Consider the following 22,345-nt stretch of genomic DNA (forward strand, 5'->3'; position numbering starts at 1 on the left):
ATTTCAGGCATACTGAAAACTGTATTATTAGACCATATTGAGCTATAGCAAGCTATGTCCAACACTGAGCTTTACTGGATCTAAATTGCTTGCCGTATTTGTTTCAGAATAAATTATTATGGACAAAATTGAAGGCTCCTGTATGACACTCCCTGATCCTTTTCCTCAATTTGTCTCAAGAGGGTTAACCACTATTCTGATTTTGGTGACTAGCTTTCTTAAGAATATATTTGTACTTTTAGTAAATATGATATATCCTTAAACCATATCAGATATTGTTTTTCCAGTCTTTAAACTATGAAGAAATATATAGTGTATTTTATATTGCTTTTTTAAAAATTCAACATCTCTTCTTTAGGGGATATTTAAGCAGATATGTCATATTCCATTGTATGACTACAAAACAAGTGGCATTAAGTGTATCGCCACAATTTATTTATTCCCTTTCTGGATGATGGGGAGTTTTATTTGTTTTCAGTCGTCTTTTGTTCCAGATAATAAGCGATGTTTCTTCTTTTGTTAAATGCCTAGTAACACCATCACATTTTTTTCCATTGGATTCTTTGCCTTTCCTTGTTGATTTAGGGAAGTTAGTTATATGTCTTAGAGATTAGTCCATTATTAGTTGTATTCATGAAAAATATCTTCCAGTTAAAGCTTACTTGTTCACATTCCTTAAGGTGTCTTTCACTGTACAAAGGTTTTATCTGCAGGTGGTTGTGTTTATCATAGTTTTCCGTATATTACTGGTGCTGGTGCTTTCTTTCATGTTAAAAACAAACACATAAACAAAACTACTTTCCTACCAAAATCATAAAAATGTCCTCTATATTTTATTCTAAAAGTTTTAAAATTTTGGTTTTCATATTTGTCTTTAATCCTTTTTCTTTTTTTATGTTATGAGTATTTATTTTTTCAATGAAAATAACTGATTTTCTTAGTGCCACTAGTTGAATAGTCTACCCTGTCCATGATGAGTACATGGATTTGTAATTCCATTTCAATCATATATATGTAGATCTTTTTCTGGGATCTCTATTCTGTGTCTTCCATTGTCTCTTCCTGTATGAATATCATGCTGCATTAATTACTATAGAATTGTTGCAAATATTAGTATTTTGGAGGATAAGCTCACTTACCTAGTTCTTATTCAAATATTTCCTATCAAAGACACTTTGATCTTCCATATAAATATTAAGATTAGCTTCTTAAGTTACATACATACACACAAAACTCTGTTGAGATCTTCACTTAAATGATATCAACTTTATAGATGAATGTGAGATAATGGGTATTTTTCAATACTGAGTCTTCTTGTGGTGAACAGGTGTTTTTACATGTAATATAGGCAAATTTATCCACTTTTTTCTTTTTGTATCCTGTTTAAGAAATATTCACCTACTCTGAGTTCCTATGTTAGCTTCTCGAAGCTATATTCTTGTGCATTTCACAATCAATAACTCATCTAAGGTTGATTTTTAGAGCTTATTCAGGTAAGATTCACATACCATATAATCCATCATCCATTTAAAGTGTACAATTCAGTGTTTTTAGTATATTCATAAGGTTATGCAACCATCATCACAATATAATTTTAAAATATTCTGTCTCCCCCAAAAACCCCAGTACCCATGAGCAGTTATTCTCCATTCTACCCGCTCCTCCAACTTTGGGAAATGATTAATCTATATTCTGTATAATATGCCTACTATTACATTTCATATAAATGGAATCATATTATCTATGGTCTTTTGTTAATCATATTATATATGGTCTTTCACTTTGTATAATATTTTCAAGGTTCATCTGTGTTGTAGCGTGTGTCAATATTTAGATCCTTTTTAACGCTGAATAATATTACATTGCATGGATAACACCACATTTTATGTATTCATCAGGTGGACATTGCATCTTTTCCTGTTATGAATAATGCTGCTATGAATGTTCATGTACAAGTTTTCGTGTGGATGTGTGTTTTCATTTCTCCTGGATATATAATTAGAGTGAAATTGATGATTTGGTAATTTTATGTTTAATTAACAATGTGAGTAATTGCCAAACTCTTTTCCAAAGCTTCTTCTCTATTTTACATCCCCACCAGCAATATACAAGGGTTCCAATTTCTTCATATCCTTGCCAATACTGGTTTAATTTTTGTCTTTTTGATATAGCCATCATAATGGGTGAGAAGTGGTATCTCACTATGGTTTGGATTTGCATTTCCCTAATAATTTTCATTATGTTGAGAATCTTTGAATGTGGTTGTTGCCATTTGTATATTTTATTTGGAGAAATCTCTATTCAAATCCTTTAACCATTTTCTTTCCTTTTTGCTGAGGAAGATTTACCCTGAGCTAACATCTGTCACCAATCTTCCTCTTTTTGCTTGAGGAAGATTGGCCCTGAGCTAGCATCTGTGCCCGTCTCCCTCTATTTTGTATGTGGGTCACCACTGCAACATAGCCACTATAGTGTAGCTCTGTGCCCAGGAACCGAACCCAGGCCACCAAAGTGGAGCACACCAAACTTAACCAATAGGCTGGTACCCCCTTTACCCATTTTTAACTGGGTTGTGTTTTTATTGCTGAGTTATGTATCTTTTATGGATACAAGTTCCTTATCAGATATATGGTTTTTAAATCTTTTTTCCCATTCTGTGGTTTGCCTTTTCATTTTCTTGAGGGCATTTTTTTGTAGTATGAAAGTACTTAATGTGAGATAGTCCTATTTAACTTTTTTTTTTTTTTTTGAGGAAGATCAGCCGTGAGCTAACATCTGCTGCCAATCCTCCTCTTTTTGCTGAGGAAGACTGGCCCTGAGCTAACATCCGTGCCCATCTTCCTCCACTTTATATGTGGGATGCCTACCACAGCCTGGCATGCCAAGTGGTGCCATGTCCACACCCAGGATCCAAACCGAGGAACCCCCGGGGTGCGGAAGCAGAACATGCGCGCTTAACCGCTGCGCCACGGGACCGGCCCCCTATTTAACTTTTTTTGTTTGTTGCTTGTGCTGTTGATGCTGTATCTAAGAAATCATTACCTAACCTAAGGTCCCAAATACGTACTCATAAGTTTTGATCTGTTAATTTTACAGTTTTCTCTATTACATTTTAGGTCTATGATACATTTTGAGTTAATTTTTCTGTATGATTTAAGAAAAGGGTGCAACTTCTTTTACACTTCGTTGCTCTAGCACCATTTGTTGCAAAGTCCATTTTTCCCCACTGAATTGCCATGGCATTCTTCTTTAAAGTCAGTTGACCGTAAATTTATGGGTTTATTTCTAGACTAGAATTTATGTTTGAATATAGTCTATAGTAGGAGTCAAATTAATTATTTTCATATGGATATCCAAGTCATCTGAATTGGCATGATTTAGTAGAAGAACCATATTTTCACTTTCAATATTTTTCAGCTTCCATTGAATTTTATTTCTTTAGCTTGTTATTTAGAATTTTATTTTTAGATTTATAAATGTTTGTTTCCACTTCTGTTGTTATTTTTCTTTTTGATTTCTAGATCCCACTCAGGGCAGCCACACTATCAATCCAGAATATGTTACGATTTTCTACCTTTTTTTTCCACCTGTAAGTTAGAGTTTTGCATTCTTTCCTGTTAATTCCTCTATGAATTTCAAAAGACATATGTTTTATTTTGTCTATCATCTCTAGGTTTCTTATCACATGAGGGTTGTGAAATTAAGTTATTTGCCATATTGCTGGCCTCACAGGCTACTTTTCTGTTTTTATGCCCTATTTCTGAAACTCGGTGCTAGATTTTACTGAGGGTTTTATAGCTGCATTTTCCCCTTCAAACTTTATTTCAGTGGTCAAAAATAGTGCCACATCTCAAAGTATGTGCTTTGTATTCAGCTGATTTGTGAAATTGATAACCTTGAATTAGATCAGGGACTGTTTTTCATTTTGCAGCAAGAGAAGCCCTTATCTCCTGTTTTCTCAGGTAGGAGTAAAACAAATCTCAGTTGTCATTTACGATTTTCCCTGGAAAGACCTTTGGAGCACTTTAGGGAGTGAATTCAGCTGCCAGGTTTTTATGTGAGCTTCACTCTGTACAGAAATAAAAACTCTAGCCAGAGTTAGTTGAAAAACCTGAGAGATCTTAGAAAACAGCCTCTTGGTGAAATAATTGGGGAAAAAAAGAGCACCCTGGAATATCAGAGCTCCAAGGGTCTTCACTTGTGATAGCGCCCACTCTGTTACAGGCCGCGCACTTGAGCAACAGCGAGGAGGGCCAGCGCTCTAAAGACATGTCAGCATCGTGAGGAAAGCCCAGTCCCTTGACAGTCCTCTTTCTCCCTTGTTTATTTCCTCTGTTGTGATGTTTTCCAAACTGATATGTTATCCTCCAGTTGTTCCATTGAAGAGTTTGGTGGCTGAGGCATAAGCCCTTCTTCCCTCGTACAGAATTTTGTAAGATTTCTTTGTAAAATCAACCTTTTAATCTTTTAAACCAACTCTTTAATTTTTATCTAATTCATGAACCTGACTGTGAAAGACAGACTGTGCAATGACCTCTGCTTCATGGTGTTTACACCCTTGCCTAGTCCTCTCCCCTATGACTTGCTTCTGAACAGTAGTGTGAGGGCAGGAGAGGAAACATCACTTCTGTGATTGTGTTATAGTGTCCAAGACTGTGTTTTGCTATCAGACTCCCTCTGGAGACTCTTCTCATTCTTTGATGAAGTAGGCAGCCATACAGGGAATGCCCACGTGTCGGGAAACAGTAGCAAGCTTCCAGGAGCTGAGAGTGGCCTCCAGCTACCAGCTAGCAAGAAGTCAGACGCTCGTTCCTTACCCACAAGGAATTGAATTCTGCCAAGGACCTGACTTACCTTGGAAGTGGATTCTCCCTAGGCAGGCCTTAAGAAAAGAGAGCAGCCTGCTGACATATTTACTGTGGCTCCACGCGGCCCCAGACAGAGCACCCAGCTAAGCCATGCCTGACCTCCTGACTCACAGAAATGGGAGATAATACATCTGCATTGTCTTAAGCTCCTATGTTTGTTGTTTTTTATGCAGCAAGAGATAACTAATACACTTACCATAAAATGTGGTAATCTGATACATTAAAATGCAACCTCATCAGGGATTTTTTGTGTACCATTAATGTACCAAACTGAAAATTTCTAATCTAACTGAAATACACCAGCAGATACCTGTCAGCAGTCCAGGCAAATGTAATAACAATATGCTCTGTCTGCCTGACTATAACAAATTTGAAGTTCTGAGTAAATTATTTTTGTATAACTCATAAGCATTCATTAAATCAATTCAATAAAAATTAAGTCAACAAGATGCTCTGTCAGGACAATTCCAAGTATTCAGTGTGACAAAAATTACAGTGGACTAATCTCATGAACTCTTGACTTTAAGAAGCTGTATTTTCTTAAAAAAATCTTTTTTTTGTGCTTACTTCCCTGGCTGCACAGAGAGCTCCCTCTTTAGAATTTCCTCCCACTCCTCCATATTCCTACTTCAAAACATCACATAATAACAATAATAGTAGTAATAATAAGCATGTCTGTAATAGTTTATATAATTTTTTCTCCTGCCATTTATACATTGTTTCATTTAACATGCATATATTGAGTGCCCTGTGTATAAATTCAATGATAGAATATTAACATGAACAAGAGACCATCTTACATATGCACATTGCCTTATTTACTCGCCATGACACAGTAACTATGTCAATTATTGATGTTAATACCCCCTTTTATAAGAAAAAGAATTTGACTGCCATCTATATCTTGAATCTTACTGCCCTAACTACAAACCCCACATTTTAATTTTTATCCACTAAAAGGAAAGGGCTTGCTTCTCTTTTTAATAATCTAAAATGGCCTTTACTAATGTCCCTCCGATGCACCAAACTTATTTTTGCGTAGCACTTGCCACTATCTGAATTCTGTCATGTATTTATTTCTTTACTATATCTGCCTTACAGGATATAACCTCATTTGCCTTGATCATCACTGTATTCCCAGCACACAGTAAATATATAATAAATATTTGTTGAATAAATACATTGTTTTATTAGAGAAAAAGGACCATGCAGCTAAATGAAAAGAAATATAGTCCTTCAGTTTTATATTAGGCACTCTCTTTAGGTTGAAGATGTCTCTGTAGTCCCCAAGATGCACATTTAACTAGTACTGCTAGGAAAGTGGCAATAAGAGATACAGGGTTGCTTATAAGGTATGTGACATTTAACGTAGTCTTTAAAAAAGAAAAACTTGTTAAAGGAATTTATTTTTTAGAGCAGTTTTAGGATCACAGCAAAATTGAGCAGAAGGTCAGAGATTTCCCATATTCCGCTTGCCTCCACACATGCACAGACCTCCCCTTTGTCAACATCCCCTACCAGAGTGGTACGTTTGTTACAATTGATGAACCTACATTAACGCATTGTAATCAGCCAAAGTCCGTAGTTGATATTAGTGTTCACTCTTGGTGTTTTACATTTTGTAGGCTCAGACAAATTTATAATGACATATATCCCTCATTATAGTATCATTCAGAGAAGGTTCGCTGCCCTAAAAATCCTCTGTGATCTGGCTCGTCGTCCCTTTCTCCCTCCTAACCACTAGCAACCACTGATCTTTTTACTGTCTCCATAGTTTTGCCTTTTCTAGACTGTTATATGGTTGGAAGCTTCAGTAGGAAGTCAGACTGACTTCTTTCACTTGGAACCTCAGTCATTTTTAAAGCTGAAAAAATTTTAATATGATATAGAAACAAACCATGAAACTTGCAATGCTATGAAGTTACCAAGCAATAGGGAGAACAGGCATCTTTGCCGATCCCCAAGTGTCTCTCTTCCTCTAAAAGTCTTCTTCCTGGGAGAGTGAAGCTCAAGAATTAGATCTACGTCATGTTGGGAGTAAGGTCTGGAAAGCCTAAGGTGCTTTGCTGTTGTTTTATTCTGTTGTTTACGATTTGGAGCAAATAGCTTTGTCCCACCAATTCCATATCCCGTGGACAGGCGAGGCTGCAGACTCCATCTGCACCAGCCTGTAGGTCAGGGTAGGGGGAAGTGGTTTGCTTCCTTCCTGTATTCCCAAGAAGCGTAAACTGTGAGAGAGAAGAGCCACTGCCCTGCTTCTCCCAAACCTCATCCCTTAATCTGAGCGTACATGGAGCGTCCACTTGGCACATCCACCAAGTGTCAAAGAAAAGGGGGATGAAGAAAACCCTTGTGGAAACTCCAGAAGGGACAAGTTGCTCTTAGGCTACCAAGAGAAGAAGCTTTATGCCTGATTTCTGAGTTCTGCTTCCAGCCACTTTGTTGCCCTTGTGGTGCCATGAAAGAAGAGTCACCCGCTCTCTCTTCTCTGCCCTAAGCTCCGTGTATGACAGTACCCTGCCAGGCCACGAGGGGAGCCTTCTGCAGTTCTGTGACGAGGCACCGTTTGGGATCCTTGGGTGATATACTATTTTGTGAATCTTAAAATATGTTTTCCAAAAATCAGTGTGTCATTGCCTGCTAAATAGTAAGCCAATCACATATTGAGGCCCTGCTGCCAAGATATCACGAGCTGTCTCTGGGGGGAAATGAAATCAATACCTTATTAATTGTAAATTGATCGAATTCCATGGTCAATAGTGATTTTTAATCAGTAACATGCCACAATTATGAAATATACACACAATACAGAACAAGAGTCAAGGGTGCAGAGAGTAAAAGGAAAAGGAATAGCATCTCTGTGAACAGAGAGGGCTTGTAAAATGTGCTGCTTACAAGCTGGTGCTTCCAGGCAGACTACCTGGATTCTGATCCACACTCTGCTGCTGGCGGGCTTGCTGACCACCACCCTGTTGCCTCACATATGTAACTGGGCTAATGATAGAACTGATGTATCAGGTTCTTCTAAAGATTAAATTAGTTGATATATACAGTGTTTATTACTACTTTATTTGTAATAGCCAGTGGACTCTGTCAACAATCAAAGGATTGGTGAATGGACTATGAACATTCCACAAATATATTTTTAAGGGAAACATCTTTATAATATTCAGTATTCCCATATATAAAAACTAGATTTAACACCAAGGCAGGACTGCAGCAACAGGGAACGATCTTTTACGACAGGCTACTGGCACAATTGGATAACCACATGGAAATAATAAATAAAATGCGGCTCCTACCAACATCTTAGGCAACAAAAGCAATTCCAGTAGACTTTGAAGCTAAACGTTAAAGGACAAACAATAAATCTTCTAAAAGATAAAGGAGGAGAACATTTTCATGACCTTAGAAGAAGGAAAAAATTCTTAAACAAGCACAAATCACAAATCATAAAAATATCAATAAATATGACTACATTAAAGTTAAGAATTTCTGTATATTTTAAAACATCATTAAAATTGTGAAAAGTCCAGCGGCAGATAGGCATTTGAAATGTGAACACATATGAATGTGAAAGGGCTTGTTATCTAGAACGCCCATAGACGACAAATCCTTAGGAAAGCCATCAGTAATCAGGGAAATGCAAATTAAAATCCCCCAAAATTACTACTTACCACCATTTCACCCAAATGGCTAAAAACTAATATTTTTTTTTAAAAGACTGAAGAAAAAGTTATGGAACAGGGGGAACTTAAATACTACTGGTAGAGATTTAAATTGATTTAGAATGTTGTTTGGCATTATCCACTAAAGTTGAAAATAATTATTCCCTGTGAGTCAGTAGTTTTTCTCTTAGGCACATACTTGGTAGAAATGCATGCACATGAGTGTTGCAAGATATACACATGGATGTTTATTATAGCTTTATTTGTAATAGCCCAAACTGGAAACAGCCTAAATATCCACTATTAGTAAAAAGCATAAATAAGTTTTCTTTTAACCATAAAATAATATATTGTAACAGTTAAAAAATGAACTACACATATGTGAAAATTAGGGACGGATTTCACACTCATAATATTACATGAAAGAAACCAGACACAAAAGATTGTTCATTGTCTATTTGCATTTACATAAACTGAAAACAGAACCATATTGTGTTTAAGGATATATCCTTTGGTGATGAAACTAAGGAAAAGTAAGAAAGTAGTACCAAAAACTATAGGATTATGATTACCTTGGGGGAGGGGACATGGAGGGCATCATGATTGAGAGAGGAGATACGAGGGGGCTTCAGGAGGATTTGGTGAGGTTCTGTTTCTTGACTTAGGTTGTAGTTGTACAGGTGTTTATCTTATAATAATTCATTACGCTGTGCATTCATTTATTGCACTTTTTCTCTAATAGTGAATCATGTTGCACAAGTGTATGTAAAGGATCCCTGCTTTCTTTTTCTCTAATTGCATATTCACACCAACATCCTTTGGACTGCTTATCTGTGTTTCCATCTCTCTTTGTCTTGAGAAAGATAATTTTCCAGAGAGTGAAAGGGGTCCTTTGGATCATTAGAAAACAAGAAAAATCCCAATGCCAATTAATACATTCTATACATTTTTTTACCTTGTTTTCTTGTGCTGCCGAGACCAGCTAGGCAGCCAGCTGAAGGGGCGGGTGGAATAAATAGACAGAACACAGTCTATATAATAGACACAACACACTCTATATTATTTAATGGGACAGGGGACCATCAGCCTCAAGGACTGAGGTGACATCCCTCTGATTGCCACGTATTTATTTGCAGGCCAAAAAGTACAAGCATAGCAGGAACTCATGCCAGCAGGAATATACAAGTCAAAGCTCAGCAGTTCTGGTCTTCCCCCCTTCAATGTACCCCGGCCCTACACAAGGCCATTCTCTTAGGGAGTATCCTGGGAACAAACAATCTGGCAAGTTATGCAGACAGCATTCCGTTCCTGCAAGGGCCCAGCGTTCTTAAGCCCCTTGCCATCATGTTTGATAAAATACTACCTTCCGGTCTTTGATTCCAAAGCACAAAGAATCTAGCATAGTAATTTATGAGAATCAGCAAATTTCATGTTTCTCAGTCACCCATTTTGTAATTTGTTCTTGCTAAACTTAAAGCCTTGCAATAATGTTGCTATGCTTTCCTGCAACATTCTTGTGATAATAGCTAACATATTTTGGATCTCCCATGTGGGTCAGATAACATTGGGAGTGCTCTGTATGCATTGTCTCATTTAGTCATAACAATAATCTTACAATGTTGATAATATTATCTTTGCATAAAAGCTGTAGGAACTAAGGTTAGATTACATGTCTAAGAACACAGTTAAAACCCAAGTCTGTCTGATCCAGATCTCAATACCTTAACCAATGTGTGATACTGCGTTTTACTGACTCAGAAGTATGATTAACAGATAATCAGCAATCACTTACACATTAATGACATGAGCTGATTTTGTAATGTTGTATCTGCCTGATAGAGGACTGCAGTAAATTCACCAACATAATATGACCCTTGTTTGCTATCAGTACTTGTTAATCAGGCTGCCTCTGGCTACACCCTGATGTTCCTCAGCTCTCTAGCTCAGAACTCTATTGCACATATAAGATAGCACTGTAACTAAACATTTACATGCCTGTCACTCCATATATATGCTAAAATCCCTAAGAGTATTCAGGGTATTCTTATTTTTATCCCTAGAGTTTAGCACAGCTCCTAGCACACATTAGGTGATCAATAAATGCTTTTTAGCTTGAGAAGAATAAATGCTAGGAAAAAAATATACAACTCACAAACAAGCAGTTACTGCCATAATTTTATTTGAAGGATACTCTAAAATGTGTTCTCATGCAAATAGGTAGACTTGTATTGCCTTTTTGCAAATTGGCTAAAATCTTTGCAACAGGTTCCTTATCAGCATGAGCCATAACTTGCATATTCTCAAGGTGTTCTCTAGGAAGACCAGCTTTTCTGAAAGTACTTGAGCTTCATGGTTTGCATTAAATAATTACGTTGTTTCAAAACTGTTTAAAGATTAGATCGCCGGGGGATGATCTGCATCCCGGGTTTTCTGCAAAAAGCTAGTTTTATTCTGTTTTCTAGGAACAGGAAACATGAAAAACCTGATGCTAAATTGATCGCATTCCACACTGTGATTGGAAGGTAGTTCACTATTTCAGATAACTCAAGAGATGAGTCTTGACTTCATGTTTGGACAACAGTTGTTATAGCAAACAATTAAATAAATTGTTCTTTTGGTGTCTAGGTACAATGCTATATGTAATAAATTTCCTGTCAATTCTGCTTTTAAGCAACAGGTTTGGACATAGGTTAATAACAACTTGGTTAATAGTGGCCCTGTATGTATTTGTAGGGGAGGAAGACATTTCTTCTACCCGCTCTGGGTCCTTCTGGCTGAACAATGTATTAAATTCACATGAGACAGAATAACAGGAGAAAATTAAACAAAGCTTTATAACGTGTATACATGGGAGAGGTTCATGCAAACTAAGCAACTCACCAAAATGGCTGAAGCCACCACCTTAAATATCATCTTCAGCTGAAGAAAAAGGAGGATGTTGGGGGTAGAACATCAGTTATGGGAGATCACCAGACAAGTACACTAAACAAGAGTAAGATTATTATGCAGATTTAAGTCCTTGCCTTCCGCATTGACTAAGAGTTTCTAGAGATAAGGTCATCCCCCTTATTCCTGGTACAGAGAGGGAGACACATTTACAGATGAAGATTTCCCTTATGAATGTAAATATCTCTTAACAAAGGGTAAGCAAATTCTACTTTTCAGAGTTTCTTTCCTATCTGCAGTTTTTAAAAGTAACCAGCCCAAAATAATCATCGTGCCAAAGAGACATATCTTGGGGTGGCCAATTCCAGTCCCCCACATATTAAAATAAAATATAATACTCAACTTTAAAATTATATAGAATTTGTATTACATTCTTTATACATAAATCAGAAGAGATTTCCAAATCTTGCAAGTTTCTCTATTACCATTTTGATAACTACTTTTCATTGTGCCTGGTAAAACTAGTAATACTCATCATTAATAATTTAGAATTGATAGAATAATTAGATAATAAATTAAAATGCTAGTTAATAGAGTCTGATTGTGAACATGTTTACTTAGAGAGAGACAAAACTTCTGAATAATACCTAAGGTCACTTATTGTAAAAAGGACGTAGTGTTTTTTTTGGTGAGGAAGCTTGGCCTTGAGCTAATACCTGTTGCCAATCTTCCTCTTTCTGCTTGAGGAAGAGTGGTCCTGAGCTAACATCTGTGCCCATCTTCCTCTTTTGTGTGTGGCCGCCTCCACAGCATGGCTTAATGAGTGGTGTAGGTCCATGCCCGGGATGTGAACCTGCAAACCCAGGCTGGTGAAGTGGAGCATGCAAACTTAACCACTACACCACCAGGCCAGCCCCAATGTACTTTGTTTGTTTGTTTGTTTTTTAATACTAAGGTAGCTGTTTCTCTGGGGGAGTTTAACATATATTTTGCTTAGACTTGGAGTAATGAATAACAGTAACTCTCAGGGTTCCACTTTTAGTCTATGCTGCTCTTAAAATATGAAAAGCACATATAATCTAGTAAAAACTATCTTGTCTTCTCATAGTTTTTTTTCCAACCAATCATTTGATTTCTGTGTCTTCTCATTAAAGGACTTTTGCCTTCACCTGGGATTAAATATGTTATTAGTGCTATAAGACTCAGGTGATACTTAGGTGGAGAAGGTAGTCTATTTTAAACAAAAGAAAACACAGAGGAAAATTTGTATATGATTTCATTTTAGCCCAATCCTTGTTTAGATTAGCATGGAGATGCCTAAAGACAGTGGGTTATAGGTATAAAACAGAGAGCAAGCCATGGCATTTGCAGTTCTGCTACAATTTTGTGATTATTCATCTTAACCTGTTATAATTTGGTTTGTTATAAATATTCAAGGGAAGAGGATGAGAAATGACCACATAGTATTTTCTTGGCCTTATGTTTTTGAGGGTAACCCTACCTGGATACACAGAACTATACATACACCATCTCTTTCTCCCTCCCTTCCTTCCTTCTTCCCACAAATATTTATTAATGCCTACTATGTGTCTGGCCCTGGGTTTGATGTTTGAAATACTCTGTGAACAAAACAGTAAAAACTTCTTACCATCATAAAATTTATATTATGGTAGAATAAGGCAGACAGTAAACAAAAGATAATTAATAAATACATTTTTTCATGTTAAATAATATGAAAGTTAACAAGTGCTAAGGGAAAACAAATAGGGACAGTAGGATCAAGAGTAGAGTATCATGGAAAGCAATTGGAGGGTCTTGAGGCGAGGGGTTACATGATATAATTTATAACGTGAGGCATCACTCAGGGGTCTCAGTTGTCATGTGGAGAACAGAATGTAGAGGATCAGGGGTTGAAGTCAGGAGAGGAGGCAGGCTGTTGCACTAATCCAGCCAAGGGATGATATGGCAGAGACCATAGTAGTAGTAATGAGGTGTTAAGACAGTGGCCAGATTCTAAATATATTTTTGAGGAATTTTCTGATGATTTGAAAGTTAGGTGGGTGGAAAACAGAGGAAACAAAAACAACTGGAGACTTTTGAGATAGGCAATTGAGAGGATAAAGTTGCAATCAACCAGAGTAAAGAAGGTTTTGGGAAACACTTGGTTTGAGAAAATAAGGAATTCCATTTTGGACAGTCAACTTTGAGACGTCCATTAGACATCCAAGTGAAGAATCAAGAAGGCAATTGGATACAGAAGCCTATGAACATTAATTATGTAATTGTCAGCATGGAGGTGGTTATTTAAAGCCACTACACTGGACAGAATCACAGGGAAGGGAATATAGATAAAGAAGGCAAGGGAACAATGACTGCTCCATTAACAAATCAGAGGAAGGAAGAGAGGAACCGTTAAAAGCTGAGAACAAGTAACCATTTAAGTAGGAGACAATCCAAATAAATGAGATGTCCTGGGATTCAAAGGAAAACAGTGTTTACAGGAGGAGTGAGGGATTCAACTACTGAAAGGTAAAGTAAGAAGAGGATAGAAAATTGGTAATTCTATCCAGCAATGAGTATGTTGTTGGTGACCTTGACAAGAGAAGTCTCTGGAGTAGTGGAGGCAAAAGCAGTCTGAAGTCTGAACTTAACTGTGTCTTCTGTGGCCGTAACTCCTCAGTATCTTTAACATGTAAGAGCTGTAAATGGCCTTTTTTTGGTTAGCCTTCTGTAACTTCTCAAGCCTTGGTCCAGTAATGTGTACTTGTATATGCTTCTTTATCTTTTTTAATATAAATGTCAAGACCACCTAACATCAAATAGGCGAGAGTTCTGGCTTCCCTATTGTTTTGTCCAAGACATTGGGGATGTCAATTAACCTCTGGCATCTATGTTCTCTAGTCAACATCTACCTTAAAGGGTTGTGAAAATTAAATCAACTACCCTTATAAAGTACTTGGCACATTGCCTGGCACATGGTAAGTGGTCAATTAGTGACAGCTATTATTGTCATTGTTATTACTATGCAACTACAAGGTTTTGGTGACTCCATTGAAGTTGGTTATTTAGCCACTTTGTGGTACCCAATAAAATAATCCTGGAAATCTCAGAACTTTTTATTCTTTGAAGAAAAGGTTGTGCACAGCCTTCTTGACCTTGCCTGGAAGTCTCTAGTACTCTGAATTCACCCACTTGAACCTGTTCTCTCTAAAAAGCCAGAGTTCCTGAGGCAAGCTAAGCTGTCCCTGTTGGATGAAAGTCTCTCAGATATCTTTTTTATTGCTTCGCTTGTATGACCCCTTGGCCTTTATCTCCTTGGCCACTAGGTTGTTCTGGTCCTCACTTCTTTTACCTTTAGCTGCATATCTGTCCCAAGCAGGCTCCTCCAAAGAAGTCTGAGATGCCTTTGTCTGAAATTATCAACTAGCTCTCAAAGGTTAGGAAATTTTTTGAATCTCAAATGCCTGTATGAGAAAAATGGAATAGAGAGGTGGTGCAGATGTTCAAATAGTTTAATGGAAAATGTGGAGAAAGAAGGACAACGTATATAATAGCTAAGAACATGCACTTGGAGTCAAAATTGGATTCAAGTCCTGGCTCTTCAGTGATCTTGGACATTATGCTGGTAAAGCATCCCCTCTAAGAAAACCATCAGGAAAATCTTTTGATCAATAAAGCTTATTTTATTAAAGTTACAGCAAATAATATTATCTGGGTATTGTTAGAAGTGTTTCAAAAATGTGAAGTTAGGGAAGAGTTTTCAAAGGCTTCTCAGACCTCGTCTGGGAGATTTTAAGGTAAGTCTTGCAAGGCAGAAATATGGTTGAAAATTGGGCAGAGTCTGTGAAATACAGTTGGAGTGAGTGGGCACAGCAAGGTGAGGGCGTTGAAGCTGTCTTGATGAAGCGAGTGATTCGTCTTGGTCAATAAGCTGTTTTAGTTGGGTCACAGTCTTATATCCCGGGAGCAAGCATTTCTTGCAGCAAGCAGCTCAAGAATTACTGTTTGGTTCAGTGTTGTTGAACACAGGTTTAGGAAAATAATGTCTTGTCTGAGCATTATTTAATATAGGAAATTATGTTGGTTTCGGTTCTCAGTACTGATTTTGTTTAAGTGTTAATATCTTTAACTTTGAAATTCAAGTTGTAGGTATTAAATAAGATAAAACATGTAAAGCATTATGTCTGGGCCTCATGTCAAGTAAATACTCAACATACATTAGCTGATGTGATTTTTATAGGGCCTTATTGAAGAAAACATATGCAGTTTGATGCCAGCATGAGAGAACCCAGGTTCTGGTATCAGACTGCCTGATTTCAAATCCTGGAACATCACTTGCTAGCTTGTCTCCTGTAGTAGATTGCAAACTTTTTAAATCATCTCTCCATATCTCATTTTTTAGTATCGGATTGCCAATATTCAAACAGAAGTGACTGAAACCAAAATGTGTGTGCTTGTGTAACTCACACTGTTAACAAGCATTGCTTTATTTGCAGAATGACATGAATTACATAGCTTCCAGTGGACTTCTATTCAAAGATGGCAAAAAGCGGATTGATTACATCCTGGTTTATCGAAAGTCAAATATACAATATGACAAAAGAAACACATTTGAAAAGAACCTCAGAACAGAAGGCTTGATGTTGGAAAAGGAGGTAGGTGCTTTAATAATATTAGTTATATGATATAATATGCTGGAAGAAATACGATCTCTTATATTTTAGTATAGAAATTGTGTACCACATGGCTTTATAAAATGTACATTTTCTCCCAAATGTAAAAGAAATACATATGTATAGTCCCATTTAAATTATGTATTCTTTTTTTACTCTATATATTTCTATAAATTTAAATATTTTTCAAAGGGCATAACTATTTTTGCAATTTTAAAAATTGAATGAGGAATGCTTATACCTATGTAAAGTACAAAGCTCCATGAAAAGAAAAACTAAATGTTCAAAAAAAGAGTTAACCAAACTGTTAATTTCTGGGTTTTAAATGGAACTATAATTCATTTTGTTTCCAATCCTTTTTCTTTTATGCTTTTATTTTTTTAGACCAGTTTTAAGATCACAGCAAAATTGAGAGGAAGACACAGAGATTTCCCATTTAATCCCTGCCCTTACAAAAGAGAATGAGAAGACAATCCACAGACTGGGAGAAAATATTTGCAAAAGACACATGTGATAAAAGGCTGTTATCCAAAATATATAAAGAACTCTTAAAAATAAACAATAAGAAAACAAACAACCCAATTAAAAAACAGTCCAAAGATCTTAATAGACACCTCACCAAAGAAGATATACAGTTGGCAAATAAGCATATGAAAAGATCGTCCACATAATATGTCATCAGGAAAATGAAAATTAAAAAATAAATACCACTACACACCTATTAGAATGGCCAATGAAAAATGTCTCCTTTTCATTCAGATCTAGATAATTTGCTAATAAGCTTTATCAATGAAACAGAGTACTCACCGATACTTAGATGTGATATTGGAGCCCCCTCTTTTTTTTCCCCAGGGCATATCTCCTGTGATTTGTTTTCTGAGGAACACACATTAAAAATTACTGAACTATAACCTGAGGTGGCCCTAGAAAAATTTATCCATTTGTATTTATTAAAATTCTTTTAATATGTATAAAATAACAACCATACAATGCCTTGACTCCTTACAAGGTAAGGGTTTAGTTGCACACTGCCTAGTGTTACAGAATTGGGCAAGTGGAATTCTGATCTCAATTTCTAATGACTCCTTTAGTTGTGTTTCCTTTTTTATGCCTCTTCTGGAAATTTTAGCCTAAAATATCCGTATCATTGGTGACTAATTCAGTCAAGAAATATTTATTGAAAAAAATCTTAAGAGCTCAGTTTTGTGATAGGCTTTTGTTCTTTTGATTTCCTTGCGATTTCTCCTCCATACAAACAGAATCAATCACTTCCTCATCTGTTCCCAGGGCAGTTTATATGTACATTCTATTATTATACTGGTAGTTATTTTGCTCACATATCTGCTGTTATTTATTAATTCAGCAAATAATTTTGACAGGTACTGTGCAAACAGTTGGGGATCCAATGAGTAAAGCAGACCACATCCCTGACTTCACCAAACTTAGAGTCTGTGTGGGAATCGATTGTGAACATCGTCTAATTGGAAGAGACATGACTTGCCTCACAGTCTCCACCTAGTTTTCTTGGTGGAATGTCCATTCTCCCTTGTTCCTCCAGATTTTTCCCAAGAATAATGCTGAATGTTGTTCAGCCACAAGGAGTCCTGTTCTGCTTTTAAAGGGAAGTCCATGCATTCTTGAGCTCTCACTGTTCAGTCATTGCTAACAGATGTTTTTGTTTTGTTTTTTCAGTTTGTCTAGATTGGCTCTCAGCAGGACAGTGTCCCTATGTGTACTCTTGTTCCTGGAAAGAGAGGTTTTTAATTCTGGGTTCCACAATTACAGCTCTTTGAGTTCACATTTACATGCTTAGGATTTGGTTCCCACAGTTCAATAAAGTGCCAGGACAGCTGGCCAGGAGGTGTATTCAACCTCAACTGCACATTTCACTGGAATTGACCATCCCCACAAACTGTGGCCATTGTGTTGAGCACAACTTATGATCTCTGCTTCCTCTTTCCTCCCGTTTACCTCCGCTTTGAGGCAAATGACTACTTGTCCTGATAGTGGAAAGAGTAAAGCCTATCCCAGTTCTCCAGAATAGATGTTATTCATTTTGAAACAGTTGAGGGATTTGCATATCTTCCCTCCAAAAAGGGCATAGAAGCCTTATGAAATTTGATCCAAAACTCTCTAAGGAGCTCTGCCTACTCAAGCAGGGAAAGTGCTGCAAATTAAAAAAAAAAATCTTGTTACACTCTTTCCACTTGACTAATACTTGCATAACTAAGAGGATACTTAAGTGTCTTTGCAGCATGAAGCTATTCTCATTGAAAGGTGACTTTCAATCTGTACTTATGATATAAGATCTAAAATTCATTCTTATGAAGATACCCTTTATAATTTCTAACTGTGATAAGTGACCTAAAAACAAGTAAATGTTGCTAGAATGGCTTATATCAAGGGCAACAATCTAGTCTGGAAGGTGAAAGAAGACTAGAAGAAACAGAAGAAGTGAAATTAAAGAAGTAAACTTTGAATTGAAATTTAAAAAATGACTAGTAGTTGATGTAGGTCTAATAAAAGATGTGGTTTTACAATGCTGGCTGCACATTAGAATCACCGGGGGACCTTTTACACCAGCGATGCCAAACTCTACCATAGTGTAGACTGAACAAATATCAGGATGGTAGTGGGAGGAAGGACTCTGGTATTTTTCAATACCGGAAATAAAGGGTACTAGATGAGGTTGGAAAGAATGGCTAGGGTTAGATAATTCCATTTTGTGGTTTAAGACTTTGGATGATTTTCTTAAGAAAAATGGGAAGCCTTTGAATAATTTTAAGCAGGGAAGTATCATGCCCATATTTGTTTTCAAAAAAGATACTGTGGATTGCTGAAAAGAGTATAGATTTGAAGAGCAAGACTGGAGGCACAGAGATCACAGGTGGCATTAGAGATGGAGAGAAATGAACAAATTTGATAAATAATTTAAAATATAGTTGAAATATAGATATTTGGTGGTGGTTTGGATATGGTAGGAAAAGGAAAGAACATCTCAAGGACAATTTGGGCTTGTGGCTTGAGCAATTTCTTTGTTCATTCAAGAGCATTAACAAAGCACCTATTGTATGCTATATTCTGGAGATGAATAGGAATGAAGATAAAAATGGGCCATGTTCTCATGGGAGGAGAGAAACCATAAACAGACAAGAAAAATGGCATATTGAGGAAGGTTACTCAAAAATTACAACAGAATAGTGTTATACAGAGAGTGTGACTAGGTATCTATGTTAGCATGTGGGATCTGAAAGAAAGTGATTGGATAGAAAAGGAGTTCATGATGGGAAGACAAGAGGGCAGAATGTTATCTGCAGAAGAAATCACCAGTATAAAAACACTGTTGACCAGAAGAGAGCTCATTTGGGGAGAAAGTGGGATAGGATTATGGGAAGGAAGGTCAGAAACTAGTGATTGAGGTACATTTGAGAAATACAAATAGAAATGTTTGAAATTTGTGTGTAGACCCAAATGAGGAGTCTGAACTGAAGGTAAATGCTTTCATTTTTAGGGTATAGATGGTGATGTAAGCCATGTATTAGGATGAAATCCCTAGAGAGAATGAGAAAACAGTGAGCCTGGGAGTGACCTATAAAAGGTAGGCAAGGAGAATAGACATTTGAAGGAGTTGGAGGTAGGTGTAAGGGGAAGAATGAGGAGTCACAGGGAAGAGTGGTTACGGGGTAAAACACTGCTGAGAATCAGATAAGAGAAAGAGGTCCGTTTAGTTGGAGGATGTGGAGCTCTTTGGTGAAAGCAAGGAGAATCATTTCTCTGAGGAGATGGACTTGCAAGCTAGATGGGCATGAGCTGAAGAGTGACTAGACAATAGAAAATTAGAGGCAGCAGCAAAAGTCATCAACTTGCTTATCTGTGAATGGGAGGATGGCAAACAACAGCCAGAGAAAGAAAGAGGTCTCATGAAGTTTCACTTACTTCCTTCTTACCTACATGCCACTCAAGTCATGCCGTGGTGGTGTCCCACATAGAAGAACCAGGAGTTACAACTGGGATATACAACTATGTACTGGGGCTCTGGGGAGAAAAAAGAAAAGGACGATTGGCAACAGCTGTTAGCTCAGGGCCAATCTTCCTCACAAAAAAATAAAATAAAATAAAAGGCCTTTGGGGGGCTGGCCCCGTGGCCGAGTGGTTAAGTTCGCGCGCTCCGCTGCAGGCGGTCCAGTGTTTCATTGGTTCGAATCCTGGGTGTGGACATGGCACTGCTCATCAAACCACGCTGAGGCAGCGTCCCACATGCCACAACTAGAAGGACCCACAACGAAGAATATACAACTATGTACCGGGGGACTTTGAGGAGAAAAAGGAAAAAATAAAATCTTTAAAAAAGAAAAATAAAAGGCCTTTGGGGAAGATCCAATACACTGAATATCAAGTGTAATATCAAAGAAATTCAAGATTCCTGGATTGTATTTTTTTTGTAGAAAAGTTAATTTTCTAAAATTACTTATTTCGTCAAAGATATTTTTACAAAAGGGTTATCTTTACTTATGTTCCTAATTCTTAGAGTAAGGACATTGATGTTTTTAATGGTCGAGTTAATTAGGATTAGATTAATTATGCCAACATTAGTGCCTAAAATCAGCCTGCTATGACAAATGCAGTTTAGGTGAACAAAAACGTGTTTCCATAATAAGCATTCTAACATTATATCATTAAAAAATATTGCCTTAAGTTTTCAGTTCAAGATTTCTTGACATTTTTTGTATTGGTTTCCTGTTGCTGCTTAAAAATTACCACACACTGAGCCAGCCCTAATGGCCTAGTGGTTAAAGTTTGGTGCTCTCACCACTTTGGTAGCCTGGCTTCAGTTCCCAGTTGTGGAACCACACCACCTGTCTGTCAGTCAGCATGCTGTGGTGGCAGCTCACATAGAAGAACTAGAAGGACTTAGGATATAAAACCATGCACTGGGGCTTTGGGAAGAAAAGAGAAGACAGAGAGGAAGATTGGCAACAGACGTTAGCTCAGGGCAAATCTTACCCAGCCAAAAAAAAAAAAAATTTACTACACATTTAGCAGCTTGAAACAGAACCCATTTATTAGTACACAGTTCTGTAGGTCAGGGATTTGGATTGGACGTGGGCTCTTTGCTCAGTTTCTCACAAGATTTAAATCAGTATAGTGGCCAGGCTGCATTCACATCTGGAGCTCAGGATACTCTTTCAAGCTTATGTGGTTGTGGCAGGATTCAGTTTGTTGTGGTTGTAGGGACTGAGGTCCCTAGTTCCTTGCTGACTGTCAGCCAGGAACTATTCTCAGCTCCTGGAGGCCATTCTCATTCCTTTCCACATGGCCCCCTCCATTTTCAAAACCAACAATGGAGAATTTTCCTTGTGTCCCTCTGCTGTTTTGAGTCTCTTTTAGGGGCTCATCTGCCGTGGAGGATAATCTCCCCTTCTTAACAGCAAATGTGCCATATAACATAACGATCATGGGAGTGAATATTCCATCATATCCGCATATCCCAGGGATTGTACAGGACAAGGACAGTAGGGCATGAGGATCTTGGAGAACTTCTTAGAATTCTGCCAACCACACTAGTAGAAAAAATCAGTGTCATGAAAAAGTCTATTGCCATTCTAAACAAACAGAAAGAAGCTTAACTATGATGACAAGATAGAACCTAAGTATATTTTTAGTTTAAGTCTTTTGTTAATTGATGACTAACTGGTATATAAATACTTACAGCAATCTGAACTACCAAATCAGTGTTTTGCATTATCATAAACTTTTATTTCCTATCCAAGTTTATGTTATTGGAGGCTATGGCCTTTGGTTGCAATTTAATTTTAATCAATATTACATTGAAAATATTTAGGGCTTGTGACAGGAGTTTTGGGGAAATGAAATGGTGAAAATGTCAGCAAGTATCAGATTTGTTAGCTGGAAAATGAGCATATGCCTAAGGGAACGAGTCCCCATTTTGTAAATTTACATTCACCTAAGCTAAGCATTGAGCCTGGCACAGAGTAGATCTCACATCCTCATTAAGTTGCATGTTTATTTAGACAGTGTCTAGATGGTCACTTAATCAGTAGATAATGATGCATATTTGAGTGGGTAGATGACCTGTAACTGTTAGAATAGGTGCTTCTTTATCCAAGTAGATTTCCAGATCATATCAGAAATTTGTCTTTATCTTGGACTTAATACCATGAGCTACCACATCCTATTTTCTTTCAGCTCTTTGTCACTGACTTGCAGAGTGACATTGTAAAACCACAAT

The 22,345-nt window shown here is 37.1% G+C and overlaps 1 protein-coding gene across 10 annotated transcripts in view; it reads left to right on the forward strand.

The window, feature by feature from the left end:
• ANO3 (anoctamin 3) overlaps nt 1-22,345 on the forward strand; it is a 452,178-nt gene that overhangs the window by 306,429 nt on the left and 123,404 nt on the right. For all 10 annotated transcript variants that reach the window (XR_011541296.1, XM_070624550.1, XM_070624551.1 and 7 more), the window contains one exon: nt 15,919-16,077. Coding sequence is in view for 9 of the 10 variants with exons in the window: in XM_070624550.1 (XP_070480651.1) it covers nt 15,919-16,077 (159 nt within the window). In the remaining variant the exon portion in view is untranslated. The remainder of the gene's footprint in view (nt 1-15,918; nt 16,078-22,345) is intronic.

The sequence above is a fragment of the Equus przewalskii genome, chromosome 6 (assembly GCF_037783145.1).
Source record: "Equus przewalskii isolate Varuska chromosome 6, EquPr2, whole genome shotgun sequence".
Classification (NCBI taxonomy): domain Eukaryota; kingdom Metazoa; phylum Chordata; class Mammalia; order Perissodactyla; family Equidae; genus Equus; species Equus przewalskii.